General features: G+C 43.9%; 1 protein-coding gene and 1 long non-coding RNA gene across 2 annotated transcripts in view; both read right to left on the bottom strand.

Moving 5' to 3' along the window:
• The window catches only part of LOC124613925, a 637,976-nt gene extending 633,864 nt beyond the window's left edge, over positions 1-4,112 (bottom strand). Inside the window, exon 1 of the long non-coding RNA XR_006979656.1 lies at positions 3,971-4,112. This is a non-coding gene — a long non-coding RNA (uncharacterized LOC124613925). The remainder of the gene's footprint in view (positions 1-3,970) is intronic.
• A 47-nt stretch (positions 4,113-4,159) lies between these two features.
• On the bottom strand, positions 4,160-5,238 carry LOC124613532 (fork head domain-containing protein crocodile-like; the record flags this gene model as incomplete). Its single annotated transcript, XM_047142242.1, has 1 exon — positions 4,160-5,238. A coding segment is annotated over exon 1 (981 nt), but the record flags the coding sequence as incomplete, so codon positions are not given.
• Positions 5,239-17,722: the final 12,484 nt, after the last annotated feature.

Here is a 17,722-nt window from a genome sequence, read left to right as displayed (position 1 = left end):
AGTACAGTAAAGTAAATCTAAAATTGGCTAGCGACAACAGCGTCTATTCGGAGAACCGTGTAATATATTTTGCATATAATCGAGTGCTTACCACAACAGTTGTATAAGGTGACAATATGTGATTTGCTGTAAACACTTTGTAAGGAAATAATACTAGAAGCACATGGCGGCAGGTACAAAATATGATTCGTAATAAGTGAGTACTAATTTTAAGTGACATGGAACAAGAAATAGCGACGAAACAAGAACTGAGAAGATAAACAGTTCCCTATGCGTGTAAGATCACCATAACTTCAGACACGTCAAATTGAGTACATTCCTTAATCTTTTGTAGGAATAACAGTTCATTATATATACAGTCAAAAACACAGAAAGATACATTTACTTATTCTTTATTTATTTTCTCAGGTTCCATGGAACCATCTGAGATAAAGATACTCGCTCACAGAGCGAGTTAATACATACATATTTCACACAATACTGATTAAAAAGACAACGATAAACAATATATTATATATACATATGAGTAACACAACACTGTGAATGTCTCTACACAACTTCGAGGAACGTCTGTACACTACAAAAGGCGTGTACCTCAAGCAAAACTTCCAATTTAAATTTGAAAATTAAAGGCTTATCATTCACATTTTTCATTTAGTGCTGGAGGCCTGTTGACAGTAAAACCTACATACTGATGGAACACTTTTTTTTTTACAAATGTTCAAAAAATGACACTCAGAGAAGCAAGTAATTTTTATGACTAGTTTCCAGTAAGTGAATAGTGTCGTTCCTTTCGAAACAGTCCATTTATTAACCACAGATCCAACTATGTGGTGTATGTATTTGTATAGCAGAGTTACAAAGTGAAACACTTGAATAGCGGCCTACACGAATCTTACGAACTGACAGCACATATCACCGTGACGATCGTTTTTAGAGCTAAGAATGTCCTTTGTTAATGCACAGAACTAAATCAGAATATAATTCCGAAGGCACAACACTAGGTAAAAAGCGATAAACTATAGGTTGCCATCAGTTCGCTTTCAAGGAGTCACCTTTTGACATTCATTGTGAGCTGTTATTCCAATACGCATAGCATTTTGTCTACCAACACATGTTGGCTTATGAGTACATTAGCAACTACGATTCGTGTTTAAGTCTCACAGCAAAGAGATGAAGCACACTAGGTGGCATGGAGTCCTAGGGGTGCATTGGAATTACAGCTCAAAATTAATGCTCTATGAAAGTCAGAACTGTTCACCTTAGGCCTATGTATGTATACTTTTCTGCATTTTGAACTGTGTATATAAGGAACTGTTAATTCTTAAGGACATCACTTTTTTTATTGCATGGTGCAGTAATGACAGCTAACAGGCGCACATCTGAAAAGATCTGTTGCGTTTTCAGCTACCTAGAAATGCAAAAGAAGCACTATAATTAACTAAGTATGGGCATCATATCAAAAATCTACTTGACTGAATGAAACTATCAATAGGCATCTTTTTTTATAACTATTTCATCGCTTACTATAGACTGTTATTGGCATTCTATCAACCCATATGAGCACAGGACGTTAACAATCGGCATAAGTTTTGTGGGGCTGTGAACATATCATGTGGTAAAAATATTGAAATGTTCTGGTCACTACTACTTGTTGTCGAGGACGCGAAACCCTGTCGGCCAGGACACACATAGAGGGGTTTCAGTGAAAATCAACCACTTCATTGCAGATAAAATAACTTTTTTCATTATTACCACTATCCTGGATAGTTTTATGAATGTCGTGTTACACCGTTTCCCTGTTCCACATCGTAAAATATTGAAATATTTTGCGCACTGTTGCAGTTTGTCGATATATATAAGGCGGGTGTGTCTCTCTTGAGGGACATCATATGCATTTTCTCTGTTGTTTTGGCAGATATCTGTTATTTATTTTTGCATTTTGTATCTAGAGTCGGTACAAACAATTCGTGCTCGTCATCTCTTTCCTGCGACGTCCAGTGTCGGCGGAAAGCGTCGGTTTGTTTTCCTTCTTAAACAGAATGACTTTTAAAGCGGAATTTTGCGTCCCATTCGACAGATCCCTCCCACATTATTCTAGTGCAATATTTCTTTCATCGAGATGTATAAACAGTGACAGTAAAACAAGAAGAATGGCTGGTACACCAGCAGGGATAGCTCTGCCCTGGCCCGACCATGCAAGCAGCGCTACTACTGAGCCACTGCTGGATTGCCGTTTAAATTTTTCGTTTTGCTGACCCTGTTAACACAAGTCGATGCAACGAATATCAGACTGGACTAATTTGGGAGCGCTCTATCGAATGAGCACGTAAAATCCCTATTTAAAAATCATATTATTTGTAATCGGAAATAAACCGAATCTTTTTGTTGACACAGTGCGTCGCATGAAGGACATGGGAATTGTTTGTGCCAACGCCACCTACATACAGCAAAAACGTGATTACAAATATCTGCCACAAATACCCGAGGAAATGCGCCTGACGCCTCTTAGGAGACCCGTTATACATATATCGTCTCGCTGTGAAACAGACAGTGAAAACGCTCCACCATTCTATAAGACTAGTCGGTTAGAAACGCACAGAAAATCCACTGGATGTAAAATAACTTTTTTATTACTAGGCTACCATTAAAAGTTTTAATAGTCTTGATCGCAATACTATCTACTAGCCTAGTAGTAGATAACCCGTATTCTTTGACCAACAGCCATCTTCAGATCGCACTTGGCCAATCGAAACCGCTGATCATCTAGTTTGTGCTGGAGCGTACTGCGATTAAAGTTATTACATTTTTAACGGCAATATTAATTAACAAGCTATTTTATCTGCAATGGATCGGTTCATTTTCAATAAAGAAGCTTCACTCTGTCGTCTGACCTGACTCAGAATGTTTCAGCGTTTCAGTCTATATTTCACGCAGTCTATGTCAGCGCGACTGTCATTACAAAAAAAGTCTAATAAACATGGTCATATATGAGCACTTGTTCGTCTTCGATAGTATGAAACAACTCTCTTCTACTGCAGGATCTTTGCTTTCTGTTTTTAGGGAGGAGGAAGTATTGACCTGGAAAAGAAAAAAGGTGTAGTAAACATTTGGTCTAAAATGCGTACCTTAAGAGCTATGAGAATTTCTTCAGCAGATGTTTTTCACACTAACGAAAATGAACAAGTGTTCATAGCTCTTAAAGTATGCATTTCAGATGCCACGTTTACTAGACTTTTTCTCTTGTTTCGGTCAATACATCCTCCGCCCAAAATATGGAAAGGAAAGATCTTGCAGTAGAGGAGATTTGTTTCATAGTATCGAAGATGAACAAGTGCTTACATCTCTTACGGTATGCATTTTAGAGAGGATGCTTACTAGACGTTTCTGTATATGGAACCTGTCGATTGTTTTTCTTTTTTTGTGTGTGTGGGGGGGGGGGGGGGGCACTGTGTATATTGACGACCCGTTACAGGAACTGAAAGGGGTTGGCAGTAAAAATTGCTAACTCTCAATATCGTTTTAATCTGACCACATTATCCTTCGTGTTTTAGAATACACCACATGCTAGTAACAAGTAGTTATCGCTAGAGAGAACTGCCTACTAGTTAAGTTTTGTTATCGTGTTTACGATCTTGTCTCTGAATTTAACCAACGTACAACAGACAATAAATCAAAATTATGTTCTCTCGGGTTAACACTTTATTCCATCGACCTCTTCAATTTGTTTCGATTTTGCACATAGTGTTGCTATTTCGAAGTGCTTGGAGAATGTGATGTCACACCAATTCACCATTTCACTTTTTAGGTTAATCAGTCTCGTGTGGTGGTTCTAAGTGAGGTACCGGCGGTAGAGTTTTTGTTTCATCTTCGACGTGTACGTGCACGATATTTGTGAGAACTGTCGAGCCTCTGAGCTGTTAGCGGCGTGAAGCAAAAAGCGAGAGCTGTGGCTGCCGCGGCGACCTACCGCAAGGAGAGGCGCCGCTCAGTACTTGGCGGCGGCCGGGCAGTCGGGCGCGGGCTGGTGGTAGTAGGTGGCGCGGAAGGCCGCCCCCGCGCCCGCCACGGCCGGCTGCAGCTGGCAGCTGGGCGCCGCAGACACCACGCCGCCCCCGCCGCCGCCCCCGCCGCCGCCCCCGCCGTCGAACAGCGACGCCGCCGCCACGGCGACCGCCTCCGCGTCCGGGGAGCCGTACCACGGCGTGCGGAACTGGTCGTGGTGGTCGGCCGCCGCCACCGTGACGGGCGGCGGCGGCTGCGCGTGGTACTGGTGGTGGTGGTGGTGGTGGTGGTGGTGGTACGGGTACATGGCGGCGCTGCCGGCCACGCTGCCGGCCGTCATCAGGCTGTCCACGCTGAAGGCGGCCGCCTCGTGCTGCTGCTGCTGTTGCTGCTGCTCGAGCACGGCGGGCTTCACGTCGGGGTACTTGCACGTGCTCAGCTCGAGCGGCTCGCGCTTGGGCGCCTTGGCGACCACGCACTCCGTCTTGAGCTTGTGCGGCTCGGCCAGGGCCGCCTTCTGCTGCGCCGCCGCTGCCGCCCCTTGCTGCTGCTGCTGCTGCTGCTCCTGCTGTCGCTTCAGCGCCTCCTCCTTCTCCTTGAGCGCGTCCTTCTTCTTGAAGCGCCGCCGCCGGCGCAGGTACGATCCGTTGTCGAACATGTTGTACGAATCCGGGTCGAGAGTCCAGTAGCTGCCCTTGCCCGGCTTCTTGTCGTCGCGCGGCACCTTGACGAAGCACTCGTTCAGGCTGAGGTTGTGCCGGATCGAGTTCTGCCAGCCCTGCTTGTTCTCGCGGTAGTACGGGAAGCGCTCCATAATGAACTGGTAGATGCCGTTGAGCGTGATGCGCTTCTCGGGCGCGTTTTGGATGGCCATGGCGATGAGCGCGATGTACGAGTAGGGCGGCTTGACCATATCCTTGGCGGGCCCGTGGTGGTGGTGCTGCGCCGCCGCCAGCGGGTACCCGGCGGCGGCGTACCCGTAGCGCGGGTACTGGTCGCCCGCGGCGGCCGCTGCGGCGGCGGCCGCCGAGTACTGGTAGGTGGGCGGCGGGGGCGGCGCGGCGCCCGCCTGGTGGTGGTAGGCGGCGCCCGGGTGCCGGTAGTAGGCGCCCTGGTCCCCGAACAGCGCGTGCATAGCGTCGCCGTCTGCTGCCTGGGCCTCGCCTGTGCGCCGCTCTCGCCCTGTTGTGTCACACAACAACAACACGAGCGCGAGCCGTGGAGCGGCGGCGGCGGCGGCGACCGACTGAGCGCGCCCGGCCCGGCCGCTCCCGCGCCCGCGCCCCGCCGCGCCACGCCGTTGGCCGCGCCGGCGCGGGCCACGCCCCGGGCTGCCGCTGCGGGCCAATCGCGGCGCAGGCCACTCCCCCCGGCGGGCCGCACCGCTCGAGGAAGGGGAGCGCGCCGCGTCCAAATCTAAATTGAATTTTATCGTAACCCGATTACCGGCGGCGTGGCTGCGGGCGACGGGAGAGGGGGCAGGTTCGCGCGCCGGGAGACAATGCGGGCCGCGTCTTTACGGCCGCTGCAGTACCGCCCCGCGTCTTCCATCGCCACGAGCTGCACACTCCGTTCTAGCACCGCATCTTTTCGCTTCGACTGCTGTTCTACGTCTACTGTTTCCAGTTCACGTCTTCAGTTATTGCGTCACTTCATCGACGACAGTTGCGACATATCCTTTCAGTTTCCGAACGTAATCTTCGTGGCGACATTCTTGAATAAATAAGGTATTGCAGTGCCTGTGTTCTTCAGAAATACGCTGCAGTGTTTCTTCGGACATGCATGCATGAATGCGCCAAGGAGCACTGCATCGTACTTAAGAACAATACAGGCACCGCAATATCGTATTTATCCGCCGACACCGGGCAAGCGAATTTCAATTAAACTGTCTGCTCTGTACGGGAACATACATAATAAATGCATGAGTCCTATGAAAGTTTGGGTCCGGCTGTGAGTCAAGCTCTTGTGCTCGTGTAATCTAATGGTAAGACGACCCGCTCGCGGTAAGCGGGAAATCGGGACTCGTCTCCGGCCGGGCCCAGCACAAATTTTCATCGTCGTCATTCGATTATACAGCTGATGGTTGTATTCTTTAATAAATGCTTCATGATTTTCTGCACTTATCGATAAATCTGCTGTCACCACACACAGGCTCATGAAAAACATAATGTTATATTTGACGAAAAGGAAATATTATCCATGCTTCCACCTACTCCGTTTCTGCCAACACTGGAGCTGTTGAAATCAGAATGTGTAACAAGAAATGTAACCGGGACTGCAGCTGCACTCTATTTGCTGCTTGGAAACGGGCGCCTGATGCTGAAAGGCAACAGATAAATAAGTGAGTCATCACCATCTGATGAAATCAACATCGCTATCGACGTAAACTCTGGTGTCATATGGGAGTTCCATGATTCCGTGACGTCTCCATGCATAATTCGGCTGACACAAGTACGTACATAACGCATTACCTCTTCTGACGATGAGGACAGAGGAAGTCGTCCAAAGCTCGAGACCGATAAAGCTGACGCGGCAACAACTCCCTGAAGTATTTATTCAGTCCTTTCAGTTATTTGATGAAATTTATGTTACCACCATGATCTACTTTTGGTGAACGGACTATTGATAACTAGTTTGGGCACGAAGTACCATATTCAAATCGACATTTTACTAAAACATCTTGGTTCTACTGGCCAACAAGTAAAACGTCGTACCATAGTTAACAGTTGTCTTTGTCGAGGCAACTGACATCAAAAAGTACCATGTTCTCCACATATCACACAAATACAGGTCTGTCACAGTTGTACGACATACATCAATAGCTCCAATATTTGAGAAATTTGCTTGTGTTCTGTGCGAACACCTAGTTTTTGAGGGCGTCAATACAGTGGCGCCATTTTCTAGCATGTCACTAAAAACGTTGAAGGTGGATGTACTTAGCGACGGCAACAGCCTTCCCCCATCATTCAATAGCACCACGAAGGTAAATAGGGTAACAAACCAAATAAATCTTAGCACAGTTTTTACTCTGTAGAGAGTCACCAGAGCCCATGGGTAGCTTATCCCAGATTTCTTAAAAAATTTCATGGAACAGCCTCCGAAATTGGTTAGATTCACCACGTATTTCGTAATCACTCTTCACGTAACATTCTTGGTTTTTCAAAACGCCCTTAAGATGTTACGGAGATTAGTAAAAGCTATTTCTTTCTCAAGTTCTGTCAGAAAAGCGCCTTATGAGACGGAATTGAAGGCGCCAGACCTCGTTGTGACCTATAAATAACAACACTTTGTGATTGATAATTGTAGCCATTTTAGGTATGTTAGCAGATCTCAGACGATCACTCTTAACAGCAGAACTTCTCTGATACAGCGAAAAGAATTCGAGTGTTTTATTTTCTTTATTTGTCTATTTTTCTTTTAGCCAATAATTGCTTCTTAATAGCCGTTAAGTGGATGGCGTAACCGACCTGCACTGATGTCACTGTACAAACGGTCCGTGCATTCGGATAAATGCTTGCGGTAGGATTAGAAGTTGAGACGACAGTTCCCGTTCGACAGTCGCTTCCTCGTACATACGTCCTAACAGTTTAAAAATTAAGAATATATTTTAGCGAGCACGTTCATTTTTATCATTACAGTTTTCTTAAATAGGTGTAAACTATTTATAGACAGAACGCAAAATGAAAGCGCTTAAGTCTTTCAATGATAACGTTAGTCTCAAGTAAGACAGATTTCCAATGATCATTGTACGAATACTGATAATCAAAACATATTTTAACAGACAGTGTTTCTATCGATCATTCCCTAAGGCCGTTTCATGAGTGACTTTCTGGTCAAAATCAACTACTCGATGTGTGTGTGCCTGCCGTGCCTACGTGTAGATCAACAGCCCACCACGTCGCGAATGTGTCTCTGACATCTATGATCTATAGATTGTGCCCTGTGGAGTTCTAAATATCCGAGTATGCTGCACTCTACGCATGCCCAGAACAGCAGAATGTGGCACCTTCTGCTAACATCAGAAGTTAACCTATTCTGTTCGGGCCTACTGATGTGCTCTCGTTTTTTCTTAATCATTACTGCGTTGTTTTCTCTGTTTTCGTGACACACTGAAAAGGTTGGAGGAGGTCTTGGTATTTCCCAAGTAGCGATCTCCTACAAGAGAGACGAAATATCTGAAAGAAAAAAGGTATCTTCGTTTTACAGAAAAAAACCTACACTCTGCATAAATAAAGAAGTTAAATAGATAAACGTGGTTTAATGAAAATTATTTCAACAGTGAAAAAGTCTAATTATAAGACGAGAAAAATTGTTTTCGATGTTATTTGGCACTTATCAAGAAAATCAGATATAAATGCTAAAGAAAAGCGGTGCTATTTACTACTTTCTAGATGTTACTTGATATGTTTGCAAATATATATTTTCTCGAACAGATAAATACATATGTTTTGAAATATTTGGATGAGACTTCTCCTATTCATTCAGTTCTCAGGAGTGTAGAGAATTTATCACACGACCTTTGACAAGAACTTTTAACTGTGGATTTTGCTTTGGTCACTAATAAACTCTATTATCATTACTTGTGCCTACATTTTGATGCTATATTTCGATCTTCTCGTAAAAAGGACGGTTCCTCATAAACTCTCTTTCACCGTTCAGGTACCAGGCTGCGCAGTAGATAGCTCTCACAACACATACGCATTTGGCGCTGACGTATAAACAAAAATGACCACTCGAGACGGATGGAACTCAGTAAAAGAATGAAAAGCCAGGGGCGCTGCAGTAGACTCACTTGTCTCGAGTAGTCAGTTGAGACAAGAAAGTCGATCGTGTAAAAGGGGGCTTAATCCACGCACATTAAGGGGGGGGGGGAGGGGGAGGGTGGTGCCTTTTCTTTCCACAGTGGTATGTAGTCACCAGAAAGCACGTGTCACCAGAAAGCACATATCCTGTAAGAGGCGGGTTGCACGAAAACTGTCAGCGTCCGGATAGTACGACACATTTCTTGTTTTTTTTATTTTTTTTATTTATTATTATAAGTTTTTAGTTTGATCGCGTATGAGGGGAGACTGCAGGCTTTACAAGTATTACTTCACTTTTATGAAACATTTTCATGAACATTATGAATGAAACACTCACAACACTGGTGTAATATTCTACAATATTTATTATTTGTTACACGAACCGGTTTTCGGATGTTACACCACCGTCAGGTACAAAGATAGGCATGTGCTACAGTGAAATTTGGTTGGATCTAAAATATTAAACCAGCGCGTCTACCGAGTACCTTCATTTCCAGAGAGGAAAAATGTTAATGTTAGAATTAGGAATAAAACAAGCAGGATTATTTCAGTGCAAATGCGATGTAAGTTTATTTCACTAAAATATAATATGTGACTCATTAACTGATGAACTATAGAAAATTACAACAGTTGTGCACAGAAGAACATAATTGAACAATAAAGTTTTGATATCTTCCAAAGATGCGCTAAACAAAATAGTCTTGTCGTTAATAGATACTAAATTACAAACAGATAATATATTATAGTAGCATTAATCAGCTGAGTGCAATAGCTGTGATTATACAAAGTAAAAGTCTTTTAACACAACGAGAGATATTTTGTAACTGAAATAAAGGAAATCGGGCATATGAATAACGGGTAATTTGCAGCATGGACTGGGAGGGATTATGAGTAGTATCTGCAGTTAGAAGTGACGAGTAGGGGAACTGTGTCTGGTCATTTGGTATTGAGTTCGGGTTGATGGAACTATGTGTGTCAATTTACATTATTTCAAGATAGTTCGTCTTCCTTTCTTTATGGACGTGCTGCAATACTTCATGTTTCACCTGTAACTATGGCCTTCTTTAAGCAGGAGGTCTGCAAAAGCATAGTTTCCTTTTCTAAATTTCCAACTTCTGTGGTTCTCCTTGAAGCGGGAACATTGAAATAATCCCGCTTCTTTTGTTCGTAATCATAATTTTGTCTGTCTGGAAATTGCGGTACTTTGTAAGTGTACTAGTTTAAAATCTTTGATTCAACAAATTTCAGTGCACCATATATTTGTCTTTGTACCTGATGATGGTGTAACAGTCAAAACCGGTTCTTGTAACAAATAATAGATATTGTAGAACATTACACCAGTGTTGTGTCTATTTCATTCAGAATGTATGACATATTCTACCAAGAACCGATGGAACAGTCAATCAGTGCAATATGCATGAACCCTTCACATTGGTTTTGACATAAAGTAAGTAATATTTTAATTACTGAAAGGACTTAATTGCTGACACCTATTAGTTTATAGTTATTCTTCTTGAATAAGTAAAATGAAATTTGTGTAAATACGTGTAGGCAGAATCAATTTCACACCGCCTCCCCTAAAAAAAAAACAAGTCACATAATTCTTTTCTCGAAATTTTGAATCAGAACCAAATAGTTAAAAAGAATTATTCACTAAAAATAAGCGCCTTCCGGTGCAAGTAAAAGTCTTTATCACCAAATTTCAGATTTGCTGCTCGGTAAAACTCAGAAATCCTTAATTTTTTTGTATTAACATATGCGTGTGTTTCGGACATTCTAAGGTATCTGCTGCAAGATATTCCGTTACACTTTGCGTTTAAAATCGTGTGAAATCGCTGATTAATATAAGGATTTGGCTTCCCGAAACTCATGCAATATTTTCAATCCCTGTTATTCACACTGTGAAATAAACGATTCTTATGTGTTCAGTAGCACAGAGTTTAATTCTTTGGGCATTTTCTAATGAAAATGGAAGCTACCAGATGGGTATTAACAACAGTACCAACCACCTTGTTGCTGCCCAGCACTACACTATGGAGGTTAGTATCGGGTGGTTAAAATGGAGCTACCCACAGAGGTCCAGTACAGGCTATAATAATCGTATGGCAACGTTAGATGTTCCTATGCGTTAATGCGGAACCGATTTGCGCTGAAAAAAAAATTAGTTCAAATTTTGGCCAACAGGTGCAAATTTGACGCTGTGAATGCAAGGAAGATATACACAAATGTTTCCATACCTAATGGATTAGACACGGGACATGGGCAGAAAATGTCAAACAAGTGAGGAAGGCATTACGTTAGTATTAATATACACAATTTGTTCAGTATGAGCACTGGAGACATCGACGCGATGCTGTACAACGCCAGATTTGCACCTGGTGGCCAAAACTGGAACCATTTTTTTCCAGCGTAAATCGTCTCTGCATTAACGCATTTACCAAATTTCGCTGCCATACGATAATTACAGCCCGCACTGGGCCTCTGTCAGTAGCTGCACACTTGTTATTTAACTTCTGCATGCTCCATCTGAAGACGAACATGAGAATACTCGTAACATAGTTTCTGGAAATAAAAATAAAATCTCATTAGTACTGGTCGCAGTCATCTGTATTTATGTTCACTGCACAAATGTTTAGATTGTAGCACGTGACGTGTAAAAATAATTGTGACTTTCTCCGTCGTATAAAATGACTTTTACCATCTGCTACGAAATTTTCCTCGTCTACGACCCTTCAGCCTTGCCGGCAGCTGGTAGGGAAAACGTGTTCCGCCGCTCCAGCTCGGCAGCAGGCACGCGATTTCAAGTGTCTGTTTCTTAGACGCAGCTGTGCGCAGACCGCACGCCGCATACCGCAGCCTGCTGTCGCTTGCTGCTGTCTGGTTGGTTTCTGGTGAGCTGAGAAGACAGGAACTACTGCAATGTTATCTCGACTAAAGCGCAGTCGTCTGCAGGATATACTGGTGCTGGACAGAAATATGGAAATACCAAAAGCACAACACATTATCATACCTAATCGGTACTGTAAAACCGTTGGCATTCAAAGCAGCTCCTAGTTGTCTTGGCATGGATAAATACAGATACTGTTCGGGTTTCAATGGAATCTTATACCATTCTTCCTGCAAAATATTGGTAAGTTAAGGTAATAATGATGGACGTGGAGAGCGATCACTCAAAGATCATAAAGGCCCAATAATAAAGTAGTGTCCAGGAGAGATGCAACTTGTAAGCGTGCTCACAAAACCAGTCCTCGACGATGCGAACCTTGTCGTCTTGGAACGCAGCATCTCCATTGAGGCACATTACACTATGAGTCTGAGCTGTTCTGACAAAACGGTCACAAAATCCATGGTAGTAGTTCGACTTTGCACAGGAACACCACGATACGGCTGCCCAAATCATCACCGACCCTCCGCCTTGTTTCACTCTTGGACGTAAATTCGGCGAAAAGTCGCAAACAGTGTGAAACAATACCATTCTGATCAAATGATTTTCTTCTAATGCTCTAATACCTAGGTTTTATGGATCCGGCACGACGTTTTCCTATTGCGGACATCTGCATCACTGTTTATGGTTTTGAAATCCCATCGCACCGTGCAGTTATTGCTTCCCTTCGTCTTGTTTTGGTGCTGACAGGGTTTGTGACTGTCATATTCAGTTCTGCAGTTACTTTTTCAGCTGTCGTCCTCTTATTTCCAGTCAAAATCCTGTTGTATGACCGTCCGTCACTATCACTCAACACTCACCTTCGTCATCATTGCGACTTAGCGGATGATGTTTTTCCGCTTTCCCTGTATGCGGCATAAATCTTCGAAACGGTGCCTCTTGAAATACCAAACACTTCGGCTCGCTTGGTTAAGACGACGTATCGAACCCGCGTCCGGCATCCAGATGTAGGTTTTCGTGATTTCCCTAAACCACTCCAGGCAAATGCAGGAATGATTCCTTTGAAAGGGCACGCCCGGTTTACTCCCCAACCCATGACACAATCCGAGCTTGTGCTCTCTCTCTAATGACATCGATGTCTACGGGACGTTAAACCCAGTCTTCCTTCCTTCCTTCCTTTCGCTTGGTTAGGGCAGCACCCACCGTACGGTCACCAACAATTCGCCCACGCTCTAATTTACTTACACCCAAACCTCCAGATGTCAGACACTCACATCGGTATCAAACGTTGTAAGTCGATGGAGTGTCAACCAAAACGCCAATTTAGATCGTGCTATGTGCTGTCGTCCAGTAGAACACGCATAAATGGTAACTAAAAATAACACCAGAACTACGGAGCACAGGAAAACCGTAGCTGTCAATAACAGTATCGTAAAACCCTTGTGAGCGAGTTGGTAGAATGTGCAGTTGTATGGTCCCACGTTAAAACACCACTGATGGCAACTTTTTAATCCGTTTACGCGTGAAACGGTAGTATGGGAAAACATTTTCCTGAGATGTAAAATGACTTTTAGAAGTTTGTAACAATGTTATTTTATCAGTCTGTTTTTGCTTGGTTAGTTGAACGTCATGTACTTATTGTTAATCTTATTATTTTGTTTATTATTACTACTACTAGTTTTATTATTATTATTATTATTACTTCCACATGTTTGATGCAGTTACCTCTTTATTTTTCTCTTCTGACTGTACATTCTCTATAACTACAAATCACTAGCAGTCGAGATGACAGGCATCTTATCCACATGTTTGTAACGGATCGTGCAGCCACGTCTCGATCCCTGAGTCAACAGATGGGGACGTTTGCAAGACAACAACTATCTGCACGAACACTTCGACGACGTTTGCCGCAGCACGGACTATCAGCTCGGAGACCATGGCTGCGGTTACCCTTGACGCTGCATCACAGACAGGAGCGCCTGCGATGGTGTACTCAACGACGAACGTGGGTGCACGAATGGCAAAACGTCATTTTTTCGGATGAATCTTGGTTCTGTTTACAGCATCATGATGGTCGCATCCGTGTTTGGCGACATCGCGGTGAACGGACATTGGAAGCGTGTATTCGTCATCGCCGTGCTGGCGTATCACCCGGCGTGATGGTAAGGGGTGCCATTGGTTACACGTCTCGGTCACCTCTTGTTCGCATTGACGGCACTTTGAACGGTGGACATTACATTTCAGATGTGTTACGACCCGTGGCTCTACCCTTCATTCGATCCCTGCGAAACCCTACATTTCAGCAGGATAATGCACGACTGGATACAGAAAATATTAGACTGCTGCCCTGGCCAGCACATTCTCCAGATCTCTCACCAATTGAAAACGTCTGGTCAATGGTGGCCGAGCAGCTGGCTCGTCACAATACGCCAGTCACTACTCTTGATGAACTGTGGTATCGTGTTGAAGCTGCATGGGCAGCTGTACCTCTACACGTCATCGAAGCTCGGTTTGACTCAATGCCCAGGCTTATCAAGGACCGTTATTACGGCCAGAGGTGGTTGTTCTGGGTACTGACTTCTCAGGATCTACGCACCCAAACTGCGTGAAAATGTAATCACATGTCAGTTCTAGTATAATATATTTGTCCAATGAATACTCGTTTATCATCTGCATTTCTTCTTGGTGGAGCAATTTTAATGGCCAGTAGTGTAATTACTTCGCGGTTACAAGTCTAAGGACAACCTCAGTATTACGAGTTTTGTCTATTTGCTTTACGTGCGATATTTGATAGTAACAATCAATTACTATGGTTTTTTCCGTCTTAAAGTTACATCAGTTTGGGGTAGCCGCGCGGTCTTGGGCGTCTTGTCACGGTTCGCGTGGCTCTCCCCGTCGGACGTTCGAGTCCTCCCTCGGGCATGGGTGTGTGTGTCGTCCTTAGCGTAAGTTGGTTTAAGTTAGATTAAATAGTGTGTAAGCTTAGGGACCGATGACCTCAGCAGTTTGGTCCTATAAGTCCTTACCACAATTTCCAATTTCTTATTTTCAAAGCATCTTCAGTTGCTCAAAAATGTTCAAATGTGTGTGAAATCTTATGGGACTTAACTGCTAAGGTCATCAGTCCCGAAGCTTACACACTACTTAACCTAAATCATCCTAAGGACAAATACACACATCCATGCCCGAGGGAGGACTCGAACCTCCGCCGGGACCAGCCGCACAGTCTATGACTGCAGCGCCTTAGACCGCTCGACTAATATCTTCAGTTGTCATTCTGTAAATAAAGTATAGATTGTATACATAATTCGTTTCTACATTCTGCACTTTATAGATCATAAATTTGGTGTACAATATTCTTACGCCGTGTATTTCTCTTTATTACGTCTCTGTAGCCAATAGCTTCTTCCCTCGTTGTTAATGGCACTTAAAGTCGAAGTAAGCTTTGTTGCATCTTGACTTTGACCTTTCGTGACTTTTCGCCTTTTATCAGTTGCTGGACTGGTGTTTCCTACACTTCACTTCAATTTTGTAAAACCTCACAAATGTTGTCTTCATAGAAATGTTACTGCAGTTTCCTCTTTTCCTCACTCAGTACGTCCGCAGCTCGTGGTCTAGTCGCCAGCGTTGTTGCCTCTGGACCACGGGGCTTTGATTCCCGGCCGGGTTGGGGATTTTCTCTGCCCGGGGACTGGGTGTTTGTGTTGTCCTCATCGTTTCATCGCCATCATCATCATTCATGACAGTGGCTAACTGGACTTTGTAAAAATTGGGCTGTGTCAACATTGGGACTTTGTACGAGCGTTGATGACTGCGTAGTTGAGCGCCCCACAACCCAAACATCATCATCAGCAGCTGCCGCACTCAGTGCAGCGTTTCTGTATTTTCATTACTTTTCGTGTGTACGTTGTGACTACAACCAATCTTGTTAATATGTTTCTTTTCTGTATTCAAGTGTGTGAATACAAAGATACATGTGTGTGTGTGTGTGTGTGTGTGTGTGTGTGTGTGAAGAAGAAAGACAGAGAGAGAGGAAGAGAGAGAGAGAGAGAGAGAGAGAGAGAGAGAGACAAACAGAGAGAAGTGAAATTGTTTGGGTGCAGGCAGAGAGAAGTAGTAAATTGAGAAGTTGTGTTAGTTTTTCAGCAGAGATGCGAGTGGAGTGTGGAGTGAAGGAAGCGTCGTTGGGGGTTAGAGTTGGAGGGGAGAGGAGGACAATGAGCACGGGGAAAACAACTGGGAGGAGGTGGTAGTGGGGAACAGGAACTGTGTAGTTTGGTGAGGGATGGCAAGATGGTAGTGATTGGATGACAAAGGCAGAAGCGCGAGCGTATTTAATATTACAGTATGTGGTCTTTTACCTTATAAAGTGTATAGTTTGCTAGGTTGGCCCGATCGTTTACCAACTTCTTTCTCCTGTTATGGTTTTATGACTGTTGTTTTCTAGTAGAGTGAGAAGGCGTTTTATGTTGTTGATTCTTACAATCTCAGCACTCGACAGGGGCGGGGAATTTTCCTCGTTCCAATCGCTCAAACACATCCACATGTAAATTCAGCTTATCAGAAGAGCACCGGGATTAAAAGACGGCCGGGACAATGGGTCCACCACCCTCGGGCTCCTAGCGCTGCGGTCCATGGGCCTTGGGCTACAGATTTCACCCTTTTTTATTCTTATTATTTCTTTGTCGGTGTCTGTAGTAGTAGTTTTATGCTGATATTGGTGTAAGTGCTCAGGAAAAATTAAGTGATTTGTTCTGTACTTCCTTACTCTGACATGTTCTCTGTATCTGGTGTTAAATGTTTTCCTGCACTAAGAAAACAATAAAAACAGCATATAACAGCTACTGCGGAAGATAGGCATGGAAATAAAAACGGGGTAGGCCCAATATTAAAAATGCTCTAAGTCACTACTATTAGTGATTTGGATGGAGTTCCACTTCCTTCAACGCACTCTTATCCGGAAGATTGTGAGTGATGATTTGTTCATAAATGCAGGGACTAAAGATTGCAATACGATATTTTTCGTGGTTTTCCGCATAACTAAAAACGCATCCTGTTTCCGACAAGCCGGCACCTGTTGTATTTCTAAATCATTCCTGTTTCATTTCCTGTAATAGAGATCGCTTAACAAAAATCTCCGAAAGTTGCTAGCGTCTGATAGCGTCCCAAATGTGTTCCACGGGGTTAATATCGTGGCATTTGGTGGCCAGAGATAAACTCAAGTTCACTGTCATGCTCTTCAAACCACTGAAGTGGCGTTCTGGCCTTGTGACACGAACAGTTATTCCGTAGGAGGATGTCAAGTCAGGTAAGAAATCAAGCATGAAGGGATGCAGTTGGTCCGCAATAGTGCTCACGTAGTCCACAGCTGTCACGGTGATTTCGATTACCATCACAGGTCCCATACCGTAGTATTATCCCCACCGGCTTGCTTCCGTGGTGCAGTGAATGTTTCGAGCAACCATTCGCCTGTATGAGGGCGTTTCTGGACGCGACAGTCGACCTGGTGTAGCTAGAAATGCGATTAAAGCGCAGTAGTTACAGTTCGTACGCATCTTGCGAAAATTGATGAACTGTCTAACATCGATCTGTTCCCACGACTCTAAGAAACTTTGACATCAGCAAGAACTTGGCGACATCTCTTGGTCAGCCTTGGAGTGAAACTTCTGCCGCCGTTTGAGAATGAATCTCTTGGTTAGAAACAGTAACCACACAATGAACAGGGAATTATTCTCAGTTCTAGCCACGTATGATTTATCCACCAGGCACCAGTAAAGTCTTCTTCAAATAACCTTATTGTTGATGACACATTTGTGATATGGCCACGTGGAAGAGAAAAACTTCAAGAGTTTCTCCAACATCTGAATTCTCTCCATCCTAACATCAAATTCACCATGGAGGTGGAAGAGAATGGTGAACTCCCGTTTCTGGACGTCCTAGTCAAGCGCAAAGCGGATGGCACCTTGGGACACAGTGTATACAAGAAATAAACCCACACTGATCTGTATCTCCACGCTACCAGCTGCCATCA

This window comes from Schistocerca americana, chromosome 4 (genome assembly GCF_021461395.2).
Source record: "Schistocerca americana isolate TAMUIC-IGC-003095 chromosome 4, iqSchAmer2.1, whole genome shotgun sequence".
Classification (NCBI taxonomy): domain Eukaryota; kingdom Metazoa; phylum Arthropoda; class Insecta; order Orthoptera; family Acrididae; genus Schistocerca; species Schistocerca americana.
The sequence above is the reverse complement of the archived record's forward strand: the minus strand, read 5'-3'. Positions and strand labels throughout refer to the sequence as shown.